Here is a 23,296-nt window from a genome sequence, read left to right as displayed (position 1 = left end):
GAGAGGCAGGCAGACACGACCACAGCTGCTGCTGCTGCTGTTTGAGCAGAAAACCGCACAGCAAACACACCGGACCTCTTTGACGCCGCGCTCCCGTGCGCACGTTGCGGACGCCACGGTTTGTTTGGGTTTTCCGTTGTTTGTTTGGGGGTTTTTTTTTCGAGTTTTGAAAGAAATTTAACACCACCGAAAATAAAAGACAAACCATCCAGCTTCAGAAACAGAGAGTGTGCGCTGTCTCCTCTGCGCCTCAACACACCGATCAGGTCAGTCACCTTCCGGTCGGCACAGAGTCTGCCGCGCTGAGTGTTGCGGTTGCTGGGCTGGGTGAGAAAATACGGGAAAGCACCCGTAGGGGGGAGAAAGTTATTTAAATTAATGAAGACTGGGTTAATATTACACTGTTGCAGTCTAATCTGATATTAAATATTCGTGCACGTGAGCCAAAAAAGGGTGATTTGATTAAAAAGTAGTTTAAACAGGTAGATCCCAGCTGAAGACTTGTTGATTTATCCAGCTGTGTCTAAATCAGATTTTATTTGTGCGTATTGTCCCCGATGTAAATGTTAAGGTCGACACGCACAGGTAGCCTACAGTGTGACAGGATGACTGTGGCACACAGTTTGGGGGTGGCAATGACGGGGGGGCGGGGGGCGGCCACAGGACTGACAACTGACACAAAGTCAGGTGTTGGGCCATAGTGTGCCTGAAGGCCATAGTGTGAGTGTGAGCTTGACATGCAAACACCAGGCAGAGATTTTACCCATCAAACTGACCACAGCCTCTCTGGTGAGTGCGAGGAATGCTTTGTTTGTTTCTGTGTATGTCGTGCTGAGAAACTTTGTTGAATACCTCCATAAGCATTTATCTGAGTAAAATAGGCTTTTTACAGGGCCTATACAATACATTCTTGGATGTGTACTTCTGTGAAGTCTATACTTTTTGTGTCATACGTGGAATTTGTGGATATGTCACACACGCTTCAGGCAGTTTTGTGTTCTTGGAATTGACAGGAAAATAATGGTGGTGACTCAGCAATATTGTTGACTGGAGCTCAGAGTTAAACACTCGTTTCTCTTTGAGGCTTGCTGCACGGCTGTGTGATAGGTGATGTCTTTATGGTATTCTTTTAAGACTCAGTAATGACACACGGTGAGAAAGCTTGTAAGAGCCCCTTGTAAAGCGTAAGAGTGTCACAATAAGTTCAACTGTTTTCCTCATCGCTTTGTACGATCTTCATGTCAGTCGTCTCATAACACCGTGGAGTTGCTGGAAAAATGTTCAGAGACATTTTAGAACAGCAACAATCACCATTTTATCCATTATATCTTGCAAATCACAACTTTTGGTTGAAAACTTAGTTTGCTATTTACATACACAAGACATTTCATGTGTTTGGTCTGTTTACTTTCCTCTGAGACTATTATATGTTATATTTAAAATCACAGCAGCTTTATTGTCACGGTACGTTGACCCTCAAAACCAAAGACTGGGAATCAATCTAAGTCAAGTGTAAAAACAGCTCCCCAAGTGAGTAAGTACATGTCACTGGTAGTAAATGAGCTGAAGCAGTCATGTTTTATCATAATATTCAGCAAAGATAAAGATAGTGGAAAATCAGCAGCAATATATTTTTAACCATTAAGTCAGAAAGTCAGAGAAACAGTGTCGACAAAAAAAAGAGGAGTTATTTTATTTAAAAGTAGCAGTAGTACATTTTTAAAGGTGATCTCAAGTAACAGCAGCATTCGTACTCAAACTGATCCTGTGAATTATTAGACATTTAGCAGAATGAGCTCACAGATTAAACGTCCATGCAACGTGACCCTTGATGTAATACGGCTATTTTAAAATAAGAGAACTTAAAATATGACAAGTTATAAAAAGATTATTTTTTTCTGATTAACTCCTAGATTCATGCTGTAATATCGTTTTACTGGGTTTACAACATTTTGTTGAAGTCATTTGCGTTGCTGTCATGTAAGTTTGGTAATACTCTGTTTGACAAAGACTTTTTGTTAGCTTTTTGAATCTTTTGTGTCGCTGTGTCTGATACGCAAACAGATTCAAATATTTGTGTCTAAAATCTCCAGGAACTTTAATCAGTTAGAGAAATATCTCATATCTTTGGTGAAATTAGCCTGTAATCTCTGCATAGGCTGCTTAAAATCTGACACTAACCAATTGAGTGTGTTGATACATCATCAATCAGTGCATTATTGCCTGTCGGGTTATATAACTGCTGAAGTGAGGCGTGTGTGTGTGTGTGTGTGTGTGTGTGTGTGTGTGTGTGTGTGTGTGTGTGTGTGTGTGTGTGTGTGTGTGTGTGTGTTGGTGCGTGTGAGAGAATGACTGTGATAGATTTGGACTTTGCTTAGTTGCCATAAATGAAAGGAGTGCCTCAAGATACCATGCTATGTTTTTGTTGTCCATCACACGTGCTGAAAGTCTTGTTTGACTTTCCGTAGATGATATACTTCTGCACAAAGCCACAGAGACAAAGTTCAGCCTCTTAAAAACACCTCCGCACAGAGAATTGCCTTAGTTCTTGAAAATCTGTGTTAATTTGAAATCCATGATGAGAGAGTTGCCGCTCCACTATCCAGCGGTTTTAAAATGTTACAAAACCTCGCTAAGAGCCAAGCATAATCACTGCATGAAAGGAAGGAAGACAGTGTGCGCATTTGTGTCTGCGCAAAATCCAGATAAAAGAGAATGCCACGTTCCTATACAGCCCACAGATAATTAACCACTTTTGTTTCTACACCACCAACACTTTGGTTTGTTTACTATATATCAGATTAACTTATTCTGACTGTGTTTTTCAAAAGTGCGTGTTTGATTTCCTTTTATCTGATGACATGCGTATTTGACGCAGTTTAGCCTTAAGGTCATGTATTTGTTTTTTCAATTGGGTGTAATTATTAACTTCAAGGCCAATCATTTCACCATTTACTGTAAGTTTAAAGCAACATTTCGGCTGCAGAATTCTACTGACAACCGAAATATGGGGCACAAGCAGGTAGGGCTGGGCCATATTATACCGTTCACGGTAATACCGGTATAATGTTAGGCAACGATAGGAAAATGAAATATCGCGATAGAATGAGTAAAACGCGCATGCGCAGTGCCTTTGTTTTCATACGCACATGGCCGATTGTTGAGTGAAACAGATGAACCAGAATTGGTTTGTAAAAATGGTGCAACTTCAGTGATGTGGAACTGGTTTGGTGTTTGTCCGTCAGATACACAACAAAGCACATTTTTTTGCAGAACATGCAAGCGGCCGTCGTTATTGTCGTATTTGTCGGACTAAGATGCTCTTAAATCTGGGAGTAATCTGGGTCCTAAACTCCGTATACTTCAGGTCAAACAACACTGCAGCATCACTGAGAGTTAAAAACTGTCTAAATTCTTTCATCTTTAATAAAACGATCAGCATTGCTGCTTTACCAGGTGTAACTATGAAGTTTAACTTCCAGGCATCCATGAAAACAAAATTTATTACATTTAACGGAGTTAGAAGTTAGCAGGAAGCTAGCGGAAGTTAGCTCGCTAGTTTCGCTAGTTACCTAAGCATGATATTGCATGTTCTGACTGAGAGATTTCTGAAAAAATTCAAACGTACAGCTCTGCTATCACTTCCAACATAAATGAAGACAGGAAACTAAACAGCAGTGACGTTTGTAGGGTTACTGAAGTTGGGCTAGCTGGTATATAATGATGTGCTACGTGATCGCTAGCGACACAGCTATGTTAGCATAACATAAACAGTGAAGCTGGAGGACGAACACTAACACTTTTCCACTTATAAAAGTTAACGTGAAGGTTCCTCATGGTTAGAGACAAATGCAATCGCATGGCAGGATGCTGTAAACGGACCAAACTTCAGTCAGGAGAACAACTGAGATAATCCATCCACAATACGAGGTTAGTCATTAATATACTGCAACAACATGGGAATAGAGCAGCTGCCAGAGAATTCAACATTAATGAATCAATGGTACAGAAGTGGAGGAAGCAAGAAGAATGAGTTTAATAAAGTTTGATTTATCTGACTGCTTTGTTTCGCTTAATGTGCCTTATAATCCCGTGCACCTTATGGTCCGAAAAATACGTACTGCACACTGCAGTTTAATGTTGCAAAGCACCTCTTTTTAACTTCAGTGGATATTATACATGGTTATGCTCAGGATATGTCAGCCCATTTCTACTGGAAATGCCTTTTGGTTAAACTTTCAGCAAGGAATTTGCATTTGCACTGTTACATTTTTATAAAGCTTTAATGTACATAAAAACCAGCTTCTTGTTTAAGTGAAAATAAATGGAAGGTTGTCTTTTTGCGCTAATAATCTTGTGGAGTTGTATTTTGTCTCGCATCAATTATATCGTCAGTTATATCGTTATCGCAAATTTTCAAATATATATCGTGATAAATATTTTTGGCCATATCGCCCTGCTCTACAAGCAGGTTATTTACGAATGAAAAATTCTGCTTTACTAGTTAAACTTATATGTCTGGTCTCCCTTTCTTCAAACCAGTGTCCCCTCCTCTTTGCTGTAAAATTTGTGCCTTTGTTGATTTCTATACTGATTTTATTTGTATTGATAAGCATTATGAGTTACTTGATTTTTAGCCCATTTTTGCGGGGTCATATTTTTACATTATTGTATATTTAGAGCTGATCAACATCAACTGTATATTTGGGAAATGTCAAAACTTCCCTCTGGTTAACATTTCACCATTTCTTAGACTGAATCAGAAGATTGAGTCTGACGTTTAGCATGCCGAATGTGTTAGATGTGGGTTTTTTAAACAATGCAAATTGAGTCGACAGAACCTTCGGCAAAATAAACGTTTTGCAACCACAGCACCTGTTCGCATTATCACTCTCACAATGATTCCTAAATCACAACAACACCTGCTACCTGAGAAGTGACTCGTGTTTCTCATTTCTTTACATGCTGTCCTAAATACATCTGTGTTTGTGTGGGAAGGGAACATGTTTTAGTTGCCAAGTGTAAACATGATGCCTTTCAGGTATTTCTCTTCTGATGCCCGCTTAAAATTGCTGTCTCAATTTTAGACTGTGAACATGAGAAATCACGTTTTCCTGGGGCTCGTATTAAAGCCCTAATAAAGGCCCTAATTTTATTAGAGATCTGTCGACCTATCCAACCTTTACTGTCATATATCTTTACTATTGTTTACTATTGTTATTGTAATGGATTAATCTACTGATTGTTATTAATTTTGAGTTCTCTGAAAAAATTCATTTTACCCTGAATATTGAGAAACGATTTATTGATCGTTAAGATTACCCCTGCTCAATCATCTGTTAATCTGTTATCAACTTTCACATGCTTGAAAACGAAGAGACGGTATGTCTGGAACAGTGGTTTTTTTCTGACATACATCATGGAGGTAGCCAACCAGTAAACTATTGCGTTGCAATATTCGTAGAGCCTTTTAACAAAAGTAATTTTTAGCGAAAAGATACCCAAGTACAATTTTACCTGGACTTCCCAAAGTTTGGAGAAACTTCCTGGTTCAGCTTTGATCAAACTCATACTGGATGGAACTGCCGTGACGTCACGTGTTTATTTTTGAAGTCCCTATTTGAGGCTTCGAGATAAGCATTTTCACTGCTGCCATCTTGGTATTTTGAAACCGGATGCAATGAGAGCTGGTTCTGACTGTGAAACTGCATGCCTTTTCTCTAATGGCGGTCATTAGACAATGAGCGTTCCGCATATATTCCTCATTGCTGAAATACAGCACGGTCAATTTTATTTTCAATGATTTTTTTATTTAATATTTATATTAAATAAAATGAGTTCTTGAGTCTGTAAGCTAAATGCTTCCAGTTGTTTTCCCATAGGCTTCAATTACAAGTTTCCCCCCTGATGGCCATCGTTGAGTGCAAGTTAAAGCCATGTACGCATTGGCTTCACTTTTCAGACCCCAAAAAGCTACAGCCTTCTTTTAGACTGTCTATACTTGGATGGAGTAATGCATTATTAATGGTATGTTCATATTTAATCTGTTTATTGGTTTCAAATGACACTGTTTAGCTAATCTGTTGGCTGAATGATACTTTGAATGTTCACCCCAAAAAGTTGATTCAGATTTTTTTGATTTCCTTGCCTGGAATTACTGTACAGAGTGGGGGATAAATGGATGGACTGATAGGGTTATGGAAACGCACACACCAAGGGGGACGAATACAAGATATACACAGGGAGAAGCTAAAGCAGAGAAGACACATGGGGAAACACAGCTGAAAAGAATCTGACTGATGAGACAGGGTAAGCAAAACTAAACTCTACATCAGTAAGGAGACTATCAAAATAAAACAGGAAACAACACAAACTGAGACCTAGACTGAGACACATGAACTTGACACAGGAACTCGTCCACAGATGAATTAACATGAAAGGACAGGGAAACCAGATAGAACACAGAGACAGAGATGAGACTAGGAACAGAGTAGGCATGAAAGAGGAGTAACATAATAAAACAAGTTTTTCAACTTGAAAAAAACAAACTCAGATGAACTTGAGAATACAAAACTCAAGACTAACTAATACAGAACTAAAACTAAAAGATCTCTTAAATTCCAAAGAATGAAAAACAAGATGATAACAAACTCAAAAACTGTGTCCAAGACCCAGGACCATGACAGAATCTTCCTTTACCAGTCCAACAAAAAGGGTATTATTGAAGAAAAAAACTGGTGCTGTAACATTAGGAGCTCTTCCCATTATGGTGCAAAAATAGTTGTGGACATTAACCTGGTAATCTGTTGACTAGCCCTTCTAGGTGTTTTAGTGTGTGAAACTCTGACATTACTAACACCATGTTCTAACCTACTGAGCCAGAACAGTCAGTACAAATCTCAGACTTACATTGCATTTAGCCAACATTGTTGAGACACTAATCCTGCATCTTGAGCCAAAAATAGTCATTGTCGGAGAAAAAAAAATGCAACATGAGGCTGAGGTTGGAGGGGGATTTGGTTTCCAGTCAATCCAGATTCATAATATGGTCCACTGTGTAATTTCTCATTATTAATTCTAATAATTCACACAAAATGCATGAACATTTTACAGCAGTTAGAGCCTTAGCCAGCGACTGCATTGTAAACCGTTAGATAAGAACATTACTATGAAAATGTTAAAACAACTTGCAGAAATTATGAACACAGCAAATCGATACTGACTTTAGTAGAGTAATAAATTATACTGTGTTACAAGAGTATCGTTTGCATGTAGATATACCCCATCAGGATTCTCCTTCCTAATTTAGCTTTCTTATAGCTGATGACCTGGAACTACCCAGGGAAAGGACCCATCCTCAGATTTACCTCTGCATCCTGTCAGACAAAAAAAAGTTAAATTAATGACTTGAAAACAACTGGAACAAACTGAACCTGGAGCTTCTGAGGCCTCATGGGAGTCTGGCACAATCAGTCCCAAAGACACAAAACACACACGTCCAGTCGCACAGTTACACACATATACTGCCATACACACGCAAGAAGGATTTTCTTGCCAATGCACTTTAACACAGAAATTATTCAACAGACTGTAGGGATATCTAGTAACCTCTGTCCTAATTTCCCTTTTAAAAAGATGTGGGAGCAAAAAGCATCTCATCAGGTCAAAATCTGGTCTCTATTGGGAACTTGAAAACTGACTCATACTTGATGTGCATCGGGTGCTTCTTGGGTTTACTGGATATGGCATTGCTTAATGCCATATCCAGTTCAGATTCTTCTCTGAATGATCTGGCTGATTTCTGCAATCCACCTCCTCAATTTAAAATTGGCTAATCATAACCGAATGCCAAATAACCTAAAAAAAAAATAAAACAGGAACAACAACTGCCAGTAGCTTGCGTCTTTATGGAATTTTTTTTTTCACCTCTCCAAGAAGGGGTGAAAAAGTTTCCATCTGAATTTATTTGTCATGCTTATCAACCAATTTTGTCATTAATCTCTGTGAATATCTTTAGTGTTGGGTAAGGTCTCATCAAACTGGAGTCTATCTCAGCTTTCACAGGGACAGAGGAGGGGTACACCAGGCACAAGTTACCAGTGAAGTCATCACTGCCAGATCTGGCTAATAGTTTAAACTGTTTTTAGAAAAATGATAAACAACCATTATTTTTTACAGTTGACTCAAGTCTGAAGCTTTATGTCAGTGATTTTTAGATATTCAATGTTTGAATGTAAATGTCCACTTCTTATTTGCACTTACATGTGTTTGGCTGCTTAGCGTTCATGGTGAAATGCTTTCAAGTAGCATTAAAACATTAAGCTTCCAAAAACATAACAGCATGCCAAAGACTGGACAGTGTTTCATCCAGTCTTACACTCCCGTTCATGAGTATACATTTATCTTCGCCACCAGTCCAGCGTGTGGTAGAGAGCACACGCCTCCTGAGCCAACTCTGACCTCCTTCTTATACGTCCTTTACCCCTCACAGAAATTTTGTGATGTTTCTTTCTGCATACACCTTTCCTGGCACTCATATTTACAGTGCGTCTTTTGAATGAGATTCACGTCATGTGTCGCTTTGTTATTGTCCAGTTAAGTGCAGCTGACGGGAGCACACTCCCGTCTTTTCCTCTCCGCTTCGAGGAACAGGGCATGACCCTTCCCACATTGCACCTCTCCCCTTTCCTACCATATCACCCTCCTTCTCACTCCCTGTGTTTATCAACACACAAGTTTAGCAATAAATCATTGCTTGTGCGTATTCTCACATGACTTTCACAGCTGGGATCATAAGCATATAGAGTGATGATTAACGTACATGATCATCATATAGGCACATGTGTCACAGCATGAAGCAGTGATCTCACTGTCCTTGTTTGTCATATTATCCTCATTGTTTTTATTCTTGCTCCATCCTTTTGTTTTTTTTTGTTTTTTTTAACCTGTTTCATGTTTTCAGTGCTAGATGTCTGAAACATGTGTCTGGACTGTGCATCAAAGATAGATAAAGTCTGACTTTGTTCTCTTCTCATAAAGGAAAGGAGTGCCCCGGGCCGTGCTCCATTTATGCTGTGCACACATGTCCTTACATACATGTCTTGTACATGTGACACCATTGCTCACACAGGTAGTATTTACGAGTGGATGTGTAAAAATCTGTGTGTTTGTGACCATGACAACATGCAACCACTCCTTCCCCTTAACCACTGAGGAAGATCTTGAGGCTCAAGGGACTCATCAACCATTAACTCATAGCTATTTAAAGGAACTGGGTGAGAGTTCATGTCCTCAAATTATTGTGAAAACTCATGATTCTAAAAACAGAAGCATGTATGGAAGCAGATGCATACATAAAAAGCATTACAGCTAAAAAAAAAACAAGGCAGGTGCTCTATCGCTCTTTGTTTGGCTTTTCCCATGTGTTTATGTATAGCCTTCTAACCAGCAAACACAGCAGATGAAACGTTGTTATCTCAAGAAAGCTGACCTGGAGATGCATACATGGACAGATGTTGATTTTGTGTCCATTTACATAAATATCAGTCATCCATCCAACTTGGTGTCACAGAGCCTGTGGCGGCTAATAGTGGGAGGGTATACTCTGGATAGTCAAAGGAGCTTGTAAAGAAAAGTGTCTGGACTTCTTTAAGTTGCTTGAAGACCTTTCACCTCTCATCCGAGAAGCTTCTTCAGTTCTTCAGTTCAGTTCTGAAGCTTCTTCTTTAAGAAGCAACTTAAAGAAGTCCAGACGCTTTTCTTTACAAGCTCCTTTGACTACGATGACCTGGATGACTGAGAACCTTCACAGACATATACTCTGGACAGGTTGCTAGTCTGCTGGAGGGCTCACACAGAGAGAAGAGCTGTATCTTGAGGGGAAATCCATGCAGGGACAGGGAGGACATGCAGACTACAGACAGTAAGGCCTAAGCCACCCAGGAGATTAGAACCAAGAACCTTCTTGCTTTGGCATGTCGGTGCTAACCACTGCACCACTGTGTCGCCACCAGTGGCTTGATATGTATTGTGATAAAGAAGGCAAATGAATGTTCCTTTGTTTCATTTTTATAATACAACAGTATCTGATTGACAGCTTATTTGATTATGAAATCCAAAACATTTCCTGCTCATAAAAAACTAGTATTACCAGATTGCCCCCCACCTCTTAAAAAATGAGCTTGCAAAAATGTATTTCTGACATGTAAATTCTTCTGTCTTATATGTTGTATGATGAACGTATGCATCTGTGTTTATCTCTCTGCCTCCAAATGCCAGCAATATAACTCAGTAGTGTGCTTTATTTAATACGTTGAGTAGATCAGTAAGATAGAATATGGTCTTCAGAGAAAGAGTTCTTGAGTTTAGGTTGCCCTCTTCTCACTCAAACAGTTCTCGCTCTTTCAGCAAGCGAGAATTTTGTTTGTTTGTTTCGTTGTACTCTAACTGTCAAAAGTCAAATGTAAAACAGTTCTTGCATGCACACTTACCCTTGCAAGAAAATCCGAGAAGGGCATCCAGGAGATGTTTTAGAAAGATCTTGAGCACATGGAAAGGAAACACTGCAGACATCGCACAACTTTTACAACAATTTTTTTCAACCAAGGCGATGTCTAGGAAGAGCAGTCAGCCAGGACTAAGGTTTCGAAACATCTGCTGATCCCTTTGTACATCGTTTCCCATTTCTTATTTGTCTTGCAACATATAAGCAACAAACAAACGCAGCATATTGTGTATGCGTCCTTGCACATCTCACTATGTTTAATACGATCAAGAGCGTCCAGTGCTATAGGAGCCGCACTGTCATTTGACACAATGAAAACATATTTTGAACATCGCTCTGTGTACAGATGTGTGTGCATGGGTGATTCTGCCAAGCCATTGCACAGAATGACAGCGACCTTTTCAACGTTATAGAGTCATATGAGCAAAAATATTTGGTATATAAAAATAAATATATTTTTACTGGGACCCAGGCCAAGCAAAACGTGGTTACTCATTATGATTGTTGAGTGGATAATAAATAGAATAATATTTTAAGGATAGCTGATATGATGACTGATCAGCGGAAGGGATACTATGAGCAAAACCAAATGCATCTGGTGTTGGCAGGGCGATGTTGTATGACTGCTGTTGCACAAGTGAGATATATTATCGTTAAAAACCAAACTGCCTAAAAATGAGGAGAAAGAAGTAAACTAGTACAGTGGTCCCTTGCAATATCGCGGTTCACCTTTTGCGGCCTCGCCGTTTCGTGGATTTTTTTTAGTGCAATTTTGCATGCTTTTTTTTTTTTTTGATAGAGTGCATTGTGTTCTGCCTCCCGATCGGCTGTAGACCATTGTCAATCAAGCTCCTCTGTCCCGTGTCTCCTGTCCAGTACAGAATGCATTCAGCTTGTCAAATTTACATAAATCATCGATCACTAGCAGTGTCTCTGAAGTTGGTTTCATTCTATAATACTGGAGTTATTTTTCTACAAAGGTTTGAACTTTGAGAGTGTTTAAACAAGAGAGAAAGATGTAAAAATGTTCATGCCTGTCTGAGAAAAGTGTATAAAGTGTGTAGTGAGGGGTTTTACAACCTAAAAACATCTATAATAATTGTAAAAAAATAAAGCTGACTTTGTGGATTTTGCCTATTGCAGGTTATTTTTAGAAAGTAACTCCCGCGATTAACGAGGGACCGCTGTATTATCTCACTGGAATAAATAATTTTTTCACCTAATCTTATCAGTCTGCAGCTATTAAAAGAGTAGTTTAACATTTTTGGTAAAACAGTCTATTTATTGTTGTTACAGCTTATGATTTACATTTCTCCAAGTAGTGACACATTTCATTTAGTAAGCTTTAGCGGTACTGGTAGGTGTTTTTACTTGTAGACATAGACATCCTTGATGCTTCTCCATTTCCTGTTTTCATGCTAACTTAAGCTAACTGTCTGCGAGTTCTAGCTCTTGTTTGATCATCTCAGTCAAAAATCACGTCGTCTGAAATACCAAACTGGTCATTTAGGTTCATGTCGTAACCAGCTATGACACTAATCCACGTATTGACCAGTCATTCTCATGTGTGGTTTTCGCACATGTGTTCATAGTTTATAGCTAGTGTTCAAGCATGTACTACCCCGCCCTCACTGAGCTAATGCCACATTTGTGCTAGTTACATAATGCAGCTCCAAAATGTTTAGAGAGCTGGCAGCAAGAACGTAAGAACAATTATGCATTAATTATGCATTTTTCAGTGTAAACACTCAGAATGAACACAGAAATTAAGTATTATGCCACTTTCACTTTCGCATATGCAGATATGAAGTAGGTAATTTGCATATTGTGCCCCAGCGGGACAGTTGTTCTGACAAATCTGCCACATTGTGTTCTAATGTGTAGGTAAAGAAGATAATTTCCTACTGCAGTTCTTGGGGGGGGGGGGGTTAGGTCAAATCAGTGCCATCGTTGCACCCTGGCATTTGCTATAATGCAAGCCGAATCATAAAATATTTTAAGCTAGTACATCTCAACACCTTGGCTACAAAGACAAGTCTCACATTAAATTCACAATGAATATAACATCATTTTCTAATGATTGATTTCATATATACAAAGAAATCTCTGTTTAATATTGGTTAAACCAACTTATATGAGTATCAGCACGTATGATATATACAGAAACACGTTTACCATGATGTACAAAGACACAAAACCTAGTCTCTTGATAAATGGAAAAACAGTTGTATGATATGGTCAGTGAGTCATTTTCGACAATTTCCCCCCACACACCTGAGGTTTCTCAGAGACAGTTTCAAGTTGTACCTGAGGTTTGTACCGTCAAAACTACAGTTCTCTGTCTCGTTCGAATTGTTAATCCCGGTGGTATATCGGCGAATGTGTGGGCAGCCACCTTGTAGTGTATGAGTTGTTAGATTAAGACGTGAATGGCCTCAAAAAATAAGTTATTTTACATGAAAAATGATATTTACAAGCACAAATGCTGCATTTTAAATCTGCCCAGTGTTTGTAAAATTCACTCTGATCTAACCATTTCTACATTTTTTAAAAGTATTTTTGCTTTATTTTGTTTTTTAATCTTTATAAGAACTGAAGACTTTAGTTCTTAGAAAATATTTGGGTCATTCACTATATTGTTGGAAGGACCGGTTGTTTCCTCTGCGCACACTAACTGTGAAAGTTTCAAACTAAACCACTCTCCTCCTACCTCTCCAGACTTGACCCTTAGGGCCAAAATGACAGGCTGTCAATGACTGTTTGATGTTAATATGCAAACAGAGACTCTGTCTCTGGATTTTTTTTTAGTATGTCAATCACTTGTCTCTTTTTTGATATGCTAAATGCCTTTTTGGAGATAATTTTTCTAGGTTAAGTTGCGATTTGTGCATTCTTGTGGAGTCACATGATGTACAATTGCAGATGGAAGCTGAAAGAAGAAACCACTTCTCTATTACTTGGCTTTGGAACGTGAATTTGGTCGAATTTCTCATAATGAGAGATGAAAATTTCAGTTCTTTCTTTAATATATAATTGAAACAGACAACAGATAAACTGAAATCAAACAGAATCTGTCTATAAACCAATTTGGAGTCACACAAGAAAAACAGTGTGCTGTAAAGAGCTGGAATAATCTATCAGTGCCATGTATTTGTGCATACAGAGACTGAACTATACAGCACATCTGTTGTATTGAGGAGTTTGCTACATTGTTGAAATCTGTTCAGATTAAATCTCAACAACAAAAGAGATAGTGAGCATCTGACCCCAGCTCATGAGGTTAAACAGCGGTGCTTTTCTAGTAAGAAATCAAATCAGGGAACTATTATGTTCATGTTAATGTTCTTGGGTTAGAAATTGCATGAGGAGCGAGTGCGTCACCATGGTCACATCGACACTGAGTGACTGAGCGGAGGGAGAGAAGTGCAACCAAAGAGGCATGATGAGCTTGCCTGTCAGTGTGTAGCAACAGGAAATCATCTGCATCTGATGTCTACCACCTCACACACACACACACACACACACACACACATACACACACTTAGACACATGAAACTAGAAGAAAAACTGTATACAAGAAAACAACTTGAAGCACATGGCCACACATACACAAATATGCACTGTCTATTTAATACAGCAGCGACATGCGCACATAAAAATATATAAAAATGAATGACACATATAAAACTGACAATAAAACCACACACACAGACACACACACAGACCACATGATAGTTTGCTGTCTGAACTTTTGCTGAGCCCAGACTCTGTCAGAAGGAGAAAATGTGTGTGTAGTTCCCTTTCTATTGGTCATCACTTCCTGAGGAAAAACATGACCACACACACACACACACACACACGCTCACTCACAGTAGTCTCTGCTCCTGTCACTGCCACTGTCACTTCTTGGTCATTTAGCGGACACTGAAGACTCTGAACCAAAACAGTAGAAGCAGGGTGAGTGGACCGTGCGGTACCCCGTGCGCGCGTGTGTGTGTTGCTGTCATTCGGTTCATTATCTTGTCTGAACATTAGCTGCTTTGGATAGCCTTAATAAACCAACAAGTACAAAGACCAATCATGATCAGGAAGCTGCAGTTAAATCGTACATGTAATCGTGGCATCCAGTCAGTTATGTGTGAGCAGACAGCAGCACTGATCAGTGCGATACTAGAGGTCAGCCAGTTTTATTTGATTTGCCTTGACAGACCGTTTATCACTTTATGGACATGTTTTGGTGTGTAAGCAAGATTAGCGCGATATTTGGTAGCATCACTGTGTGTGTAGTAAGAGCACCAATTCAGATTTTTTTTTTTTTAATGTGTGTGTGGGGGTGTATTTCTGCTGTTAATGCGAGACTCCTTTCAATAAAACAAATTAAAATTATGATTAGCAGGACATTTTAGGATTAGAGAACAGCCTCGGTTTTGTTTTGTTTTTGTCTCTTTTAAAGAGGGAGGTGCATTTTCTTTGATTTATTCGTACTTATGTTAATTTTGCCTCTCTCCTGATCTGACCTCAGGTTGACTTAGTGTTATCAGTGCTCAATTTTCCTAGCTTTTGAAGTTGAAACAAAAAAAGAGAGAGAGACAAAAATCAAATTGAAATCAGAGAAAGGTTGTCTGGATGCTGTTTTACTCAGAGCTGTGCCAACCAGACAAAACTTGTGGTTTCTAACCTCCCACTGTGTCAAACTTTGAAGATTTCTGGTGAGTAAATTCAGTACCAACCAAGTATGTGGGTTTTCAGACAAGAGGAGACTCTCGATTCTACTGACAGGGCAGTCCAAACCTCTGCCTGACACCTTGGGTGCACATGGTTTTCCATCACTCTCCTGTTTGATCGTTCAGGTGCAGAGGGGGAGGCCCTTTTCAGGTAATTCTGTCCACTGTGGCTTCACACCACCAGAATTTTTTTTAATGCGTATGATGATGATTTTTTTCTTTCTGGGTATTTTTTTCTTCTTTTTTTGCATTTGAACTGCATTCGGCCTTTTAAACTTTGCTGGGGTTTTTTAAGTACATCTCCTACCATCTCATATTGTAAACTAGATTGCTTAGTCAAATAAACCACAATATTTTTTACAATGCATGCTTTTTCCAGTGTCCCACAGCTTCCTTATGCAGGACTATCGAGGCAAAACTAAAGCGCACTAATCTTTTCAAAGAATTTGTGGGGACTGTGCAGACGTGCAGGCGGGCATATCTTTGTTTTAGTCACTGACAGCGAACCACATACTGTTTTACATGAAGAGGTCAGGAAGTCACAGAACTCTCTGCACTAACTCTCTTTCTTTCTCTCTCTGTCGCACTTCAACGCATTCATGTGCACAGAAAAGCTGGTAAAATAAACAGCTTACTGTGCAAGAAAGAAAGAAAGAAAGAAAAGAGGAAAAGAACGCTCTCTTCTACAGGGGAAATACTCTGCAACATGTCACTTTATCGTCAGGATCTCATAAAAGCAACGGCTAGAAAACTGTTAGACTGTTAGACTAAGGTTTGTTTAGTAACTATGCAGCTCTTCTTTGTAGTGCACGTCTATATTTATCTATTTTTCTTCACTTAGCTGTGATATATGAAAAAAAACTTGTTGCTTTTTTTTTTTTGCAAGAATTTTTTTTCAGCTTTCATGTGGAAACAGAATATATTTCCAGCCACATGTGTTGAATGAGAGATTGCCTGGTTTGATATGCGTGGTTCAGCCCTCGCCTTCAGACAAGTTGAATAGTTTTTATTCAAACAGCAAAGATAAGAGTGTTACTCCCTTGAATGTAGCAGGGCAGGTTCTCCCTTTACTAAATATATGAGGCTGATTTCTGTGTTAACGTCTCTCATGTTCTTAACCGCTCTTTACTCTTGCCTGACTTATGTTGAATAGCACTCTTGCTGGAGTGCTGTTAAACACTCAAAAAGAAGAATTATGATGCTGGATCTTTTCTGACTGTAGGGGTTTTTTCTTCTTCTGCACATTTTGCATCTTTAAGTGTTTTTGTTACGCTTTGCTAGTAGTGCTTTAAAAGGTAAGTAGGAGGCTTGTTCCCTTGATTGTCAAAACAGCGCTCAAAGCTATAGACAGGGCTTTAAACGCTTTCTGTGAAGTAATCTGATCTCTTGCATTTTCTTCATTCTGTTTTGGACCAAATTATTGGCGCTGTGAAGAAATATGAACATTAAAAAGCATCACATTTGTTTTGCAACTCGGTCCCTGAAGGAAAGATTTCACATCTCTCAGTCTGACCCCCTCTTTTTCCCTCTTTTTTCCAAAGTTGCTGCATCCAGGCTGCGAAAAAACAACACGACACTCAACTCTTAAAGTTAACATTTTGGTCTTGCTGTTTCATGTAATAATAGCTTCTCTCTCCTCTAAAGTAATTGGACACTTCTTGTCCCTGTTTGTATGAGCTCATTTCGCAGAAAATGCTGATGTGTCTCACTGTGTGTTTGCTCCCACACACACTGTCTGGCTTGTTCAGGTACAGCAGCCTGCCAGACCTGCCTGCCAGATTGCCGTTGGGCCTTTGTTATTAGGTCGCGAGTTAGGCAATAGCCAATAGAAAGTACTCCTACACACTGTACTCTTACGTGGAAATCAAGTTCTGACTTGTGGAAATTTGAGAACTGGCAGGAAACAACTGTCACACGTGCTCACATGTACACACCTTTTGAAACATACTGCGTGTCCCTCACTAGTCATCCCTCACTTTTTATAAACTCTGACAGGTTGCTTTCCCACAAACCAGTCTGATAAAATCAGGTTAATTTGGTTGCTTTTGCACTGTAGCGTTTCCAAGAAGAGGAGCTATAGGGAAAAAACTTTTTACCTTTGATTGCAACATAATTTAAGCACCTTGGTTTAACTGCCACTCTGCAGCCTCCTTCCCTTTTTTTTCCTTCCCATGTGGTGGTGAGCACAGAGCATGAATTTCCTAAGATAAGAGTTTTTTCAAAGTCTCAGGGGTCCAGCTTGATTTCTTTTGGTGGTCTGGGAACTCGCTCTCTTTCACCCTTCCTACTTTATCTCTCTTGCCTTTTGTCAGAACTCACTCTCCTGCTAATTTTCTGTGTCCTGATGACTTCATGCCAACGAGAGCGCAAGTTGCTCCGGTGCTATTTTAGCTTGAGATCAGCTGGCAGCTGGCCAGCATATGGAAAAATATCCAGGTTTCTCTGTTTATTAATAGTCACCAGCTTCCAGGGCAGTGGAAGTTACAGCATGTGGACACGCAGATGCCTTCTCTCACTCGCTGTGAAACAATGTCACAGTTGATGTGAATTTTAAGTGGACCCCCTATTGATTTTCGCCACCACATTCCAAACAAGTAGAGAGGAAACAATATGCAGTTGAGGAGGATGAGGAGGATGTTTGTTCCACAGGGATGTTGTGCCAAGTAATTTGGAGCCATTTCAAGCCATTTTTATAGCTGGTGCTACTGTGCCACCTGAGTATTGCTATTTTGGCTTTGTCCTGTTGCATCATTTGTTGTATTCTTTTGTTACACTTATTTTTTTCCAAATTAGGCAGTAAAGGTTGATGAGCGGAGGGAGGTTTATTTTGAGATTTGGTGGTGATTGTGAAAGGTTGTTTGGAAGGTCACTGAACTTTTTCCTCTATTGATTATTTATAAATTGCCTGCTGTCCTCTGTGTTTTTTCAGTCTCTTCGGTTTAAATCAAGGTCAGAATTTCAGCACAGTCCTGTCACAAGCACAGGAAATATATCCAGTTTTCATTGCTGATGTTTAGAAAGACGCCGGATCGGCCTTTATCTTCCCATCATAAACTAGCAAAAATAAAGAAATCTAACAGACTGTTAGACTATGGACCCCACTGTGCATTGAGTCAAGTGTTACTTTAATCCAGTGAGTATTAGCACGTAAGATAATTTGACAATAACACAGCAACATGAAGAAAGTAGATACCCACTAGTGTAGCAGTGGATATGAGCTAAATATTCACATATAGTCATTTCTACCATAAAAGTAAAATTGGAAATAAATAACATTAAAAAGTGCAGTACATATCTGATTTAAATCTGCCAGTATATATTTGGGGTCGCTCTCTTTTATGAATCAGAATCAGAAAGGGTTTTATTGCCAAATGTTGAGCGGGTTTACAACATTAGGAAATTGCTGCGGTGTTTTTATGGCATGCAATCTGCCCCCAGTGTGTACAAGTGTGTAGTAATAGTGCTATGATGCCATTTATTGGTTAAAGCATTTCTGCTCCTTCCATGTTGTTACTTGTTTTTTACATAAACCTCCTTAGTTTTGCTGTACAGTTGCATATTTTACCATAAAGCCAGAGCAGCGTCGACATTATGCTGAATTGTGCTGATAGATAACCAGATAACCTTCTGGTTAGCACGACAGCAGGGCATGTGCAGGTCAGACTTTAGGAAGTACTCCTAATTTCTCTTTAAAACTTGAAACAGATCACTCATCGGCTTGTGAAAGTAGTTTTAAAGCATGACCCCACTGGAAAATTACAAAAGAAATGAAAATGTGGTAAAAAATATTCTGCACTCACAGTCATCTTAACCTTTGGTGAGTTCACTGGTCCAATTCTTTGCCTAGAAAAAAAAATCTATTCTGTCATTCTCCTGGTTTGCCTCTGTAGTCTATTACATTTTGGATATTTTTGCACCTTTTTTAAATGTGGCTAAATTTCTCTGCGAGGGTGTAGTTTAAAGTAGCTTGTTTATGCCTAAATTTGTTGTGTTACCTGTAAGGGTGGGCCGGTTTAGGTTTAATAATGGTCTCTTTTAAATGGGTATCGCTGTGCTTGTTAGTTTACAACCTCTGGGCGTAGCCTGTGTGAGTACAAGTGCATTTCTTTATTTATTTATTGATGTATTTATAGGCAACACCAAAGTGACTAAGTGACTTGAGCCAAATGTCATAGTTGGTTACCCTCCAGTTAATACGCTCTAGTGACGACCCTGAACCAGAATCAGGAGTCCATTCAAGATCCTGTAGGTTCCTGCATTGCAGTCCTTTAAACTGTTGCTGTTTTCTAAACTCGTAAGACTTTTGTGCTGAAATTCTGACCTTTATTTAAACTGAAAGAACCAAAAAAAAAACCCCACTGTGGGCACTTGGTATATAATCAATAGAGGGTAAAGGTTGATGAGCTGAACTACAGAAGCTGCCACCAGATCTCAAAATAAACCTCCGCCAATCAACCTTTAATGTCTGATTTTGATAAATATATCAGCCTCCCTGGGAAAGTCTATGCCAGGGTGCTGGAAAGGAGAGTTCGTCCGCTAGTCGATCCTCGGATACAGGAGGAACAATGCGGTTTTCGTCCTGGTCACGGAACACTGGACCAGCTCTTTATCCTCTCCAGGATACTTGAGGGTGCATGGGAGTTTGCCCAACCAGTCTACATGTGTTTTGTGGACTTGGAGAAGGCATTCGACCGTGTCCCTCGGGGTGTCCCGTGGGAGGTGCTGCGGGAGTATGGGGTGTCTGGCCCGTTGCTATGGGCCATTCGATCCCTATACAACCGTTGCAAGAGCTTGGTTCGCATTGCCGGCAATAAGTCGGACTCGTTCCCGGTGGGTGATGGGCTCCGCCAAGGCTGCACTGTGTCACAGATTCTGTTCATAATTTTTATGGACAGGATTTATAGGCGCAGCCAAGTGGCGGAGGGTTTTCACTTTGGTGGCCTCAGAATGTCATCTCTGCTTTTCTGAGGCCATGGTTCTCAGCCGGAAAAGGGTGGAGTGCCCACTCCGGGTCGGGGATGAGTTCCTGCCCCAAGTGGAGGAGTTCAAGTATCTCGGGGTCTTGTTCGCGAGTGATGGGAGAAGGGAGCCGGAGATCGACAGACGGATTGGTGCTGCAGCTGCAGTGATGCGGACGCTGCACTGGTCCGTCGTGGTGAAGAGGGAGCTGAGTGTAAAAGCAAAGCTCTCAATTTACCGGTCGATCTACGTCCCTACCCTCACCTATGGCCACGAGCTGTGGGTAGTGACCGAAAGAACGAGATCGCAGATACAAGCGGCAGAAATGAGCTTCCTCCGAAGGGTGGCTGGCCTCTCCCTTAGAGATAGGGTGAGAAGTTCAGCCATCCGGGAGGGGCTCAGAGTAGAGCAGCTGCTGCTCCACATCGAAAGGAGCCAGCTGAGGTGGTTCGGGCATCTGACAAGGATGCCCCCTGGGCGCCTCCTGGGGTTGGTGTTCCTGGCATGTCCCACTGGGAGAAGGCCCCGGATAAGCTGGAGGAGGAGGCCGGGGAGAGGGAGGCCTGGGCTTCTCTGCTTAGGCTGCTGATGGATATATATATATATATATGTGTGTGTGTGTGTGTGTGTGTGTGTGTGTGTGTGTGTGTGTGTGTGTGTGTGTGTGTGTGTATATAGTTTGTTTTTGTTTTTTCAAATAAATATATTTAATTCTACAACTGGACAAAGAGTGGTCTCTAGTACTAGAAAAGCGTTGCATAAATGCACTCAAGTGTATTGTACTATCCTTAGCTAGCTGAACGTTTCCACAATGCGAGCATAGAAATGTGGACCTCGGTGGCTTATTGCGGTGCCAATTAGTTTCCCCTCCAGCGGGTGTGGTTTTCAGAGAATGACTTCCTGTCTTTATTTGTGAGCTTACTTGGAACTTTACCAATGAAAACTTCAAAAGACACACATTCAAGAAACCGCAGTTTTGAGCGTAAAAAAAAAACCCATGTAACCTGTAACCTGTTTGCAACAGTCTGCAAAAGTCTAATTTTTTCCATAAATACTGCTTTTCTAATACATTATCATTCTCATACTGCGATTTAGAGTGGACGCTAATTGTTCTTCAGAAACAGTTTCATCTTAAAAGATGCGTTATGGCAGCATTTTGACCTGCTGTCGGTTGCTGTTGAGCAGTTTGACATTGTTTTGCAGTGATAAGAATGCTGCAGCGCAGAGCCAGGGATGAATTTGCATGTCATTAAATCGGTGGCAAAGGTTTAGATTTACAGGTAGGCCATTCTGAGAAAGTAATGTTCTACATAATTTTGATATACAGCGATGTTTGTTTGTTTTTTACAGGTTTAATAATTGCCAGGGGGACAAACTTCAACCCATATGAGTGGCTCATTTTAAAGAGCCACTGTCTGGGAAGGCCATTTAAATAGCCTACATCCTAAAAACAACATATTCTACAACTTGTACATTACATCAGGGCCTTGTGCAAAGGTAGCCAGGCTTATAAAGGCTCGTATGTGGTTTGCTTTCATGTGGACTGCAGTAACCTCGGACTAGCGGACTTTGATCATCTGGGCTTTTCTTTTTCCTTCCAATCTTTGACCATCTGCATTAGAAACTGAAATGACACAAGAACTTTAATTTATTTATACTAACAACAAGCTGAATACCCAGAGGGAGCCTTTCAGTAGAAATCAAGAGATTGCACACTTTGCTTAGGAAAATGTTTTCTCAGTGTCAACAAATCCCATGAAAAAACATTAAGAACCAACAAAGACGTGGATCATACCCATTTGTCATTGTAGCCAAAGCTTTTTTTTTCCCATGTAACTGTTAGCAATGATTAGAAACCCATCAAAATGCGAAATCATACTCCTGGCTGCTGTACTTTGGCAAGTGCAACAAAGAGAAAACAATAAATGCACCTTTTTTAAGTTGGTTTTTTTTTTGTTTGTTTGTTTGTTTTTTGCTGTTGCTCCTTTTAAAAAATAATTTAATTCTCTGACCTTTTTCTGAAGATGCAGAAAAAGTGCAGTCTCAAAGTATGCAGAGACAGACAAAACATTCCAATGAATTAGTTATCAATTAGAAAAATAGTGGTAAACACCAACTGTTTCCTTTAATAGATTTGCACAAGATAAAATCTTCAGCAAAGGAAAAGTAAAATTCCTAGAAGTTGAAAAAGATACTGTTCAGTTTTTACCACCAACCCAGTCCTTAAGACCAGAGAAGTTGCCGAAGCTAAAGGCCTGCATCCTTGGCCTGCTTTGTGTGTCCTGTGGTTGGGCAATCGCACAGCAAGCACCCAAACAGCAACAGAGGAAGGCAGTGTTTTGAGCAGAAGAGACGTTCCTCAATGCCAGAGTTCATTTTGTACTGCCTGTGACACAATCAGTGTTCCCTGTTTACTAGATAACAGACACACTGCAGGAATGAAGTAAAGCACGACGGGTACTCCTTGTAGTGTTTTTAATGGAGTGTGTGCGCACGCCCAAATGTTTAGAATTTTTCTGAGAGGTCCTTTTTAATTATTAACAACTGTACAACAGTGCATGTGGACTTGTCTGCGTGTGCTTTTATTTTCATATACAGTTTTCTGCTTCCTTTTATTCTCAGTGGTTATTGTTTTTCTAATTATGTTAAGTTAAATTTAGCTGGCAACTGATTTTTGAATTAACTCGCATACTTGCCTTTCCTCTCTCTTACAGTAGACATGGTGGACACCCAGCAGCTCCTGGCCTGGCCTGTTGGCTTCAGTCTGAACACAGCAGATCTGCCAGAGCTGGAGGACAGCTCCCACTCGCTCGAAATGAAACATTTGTCCACGTTTGACTACGCCTCCATTTCCTCCTCCTCCATCCCTTCCTCCCTGTCTCCCCCGCTTGTATCCTCCATCCCTTCCGCTGGCGTGGCCTATGACCTAAGTCCACCGCAGAGTGAAGAACACCTGACCAACATGGACTACACAAACATGCACAGCTACAGGACACAACCAGACATGTTCAGTAAGCACATTGACCAGAGACGAATGATATAAATGTAAAATATACTTTAGGTGTAACAAAGCAAGCGGTGACCTGAATGAGATGTAGACTGAGATTAA

At 40.1% G+C, this 23,296-nt stretch overlaps 1 protein-coding gene across 6 annotated transcripts in view; it reads left to right on the top strand.

The window, feature by feature from the left end:
- Positions 1-2: 2 nt before the first annotated feature.
- Positions 3-23,296, top strand: part of pparg (peroxisome proliferator-activated receptor gamma) — a 42,655-nt gene continuing 19,361 nt past the window's right edge. Inside the window, exons 1-2 of one of the 6 annotated variants that reach the window (XM_014336812.2) lie at positions 3-118; positions 22,902-23,198. In XM_014336812.2, coding sequence (XP_014192298.1) covers positions 22,907-23,198 — 292 coding nt within the window. In that variant the 5' untranslated portion in view covers positions 3-118; positions 22,902-22,906. Of the gene's footprint in view, positions 267-674; positions 790-12,499; positions 16,524-22,901; positions 23,199-23,296 lie in introns of those variants that run through there. The other 5 variants (XM_014336810.2, XM_005932305.3, XM_014336811.2 and 2 more) reach the window with 5 other exon arrangements.

The sequence above is a fragment of the Haplochromis burtoni genome, unplaced genomic scaffold (assembly GCF_018398535.1).
Source record: "Haplochromis burtoni strain Fernald_Lab_line unplaced genomic scaffold, NCSU_Asbu1 Contig_156, whole genome shotgun sequence".
In the NCBI taxonomy this organism is placed as follows: domain Eukaryota; kingdom Metazoa; phylum Chordata; class Actinopteri; order Cichliformes; family Cichlidae; genus Haplochromis; species Haplochromis burtoni.
The sequence above is the reverse complement of the archived record's forward strand: the minus strand, read 5'-3'. Positions and strand labels throughout refer to the sequence as shown.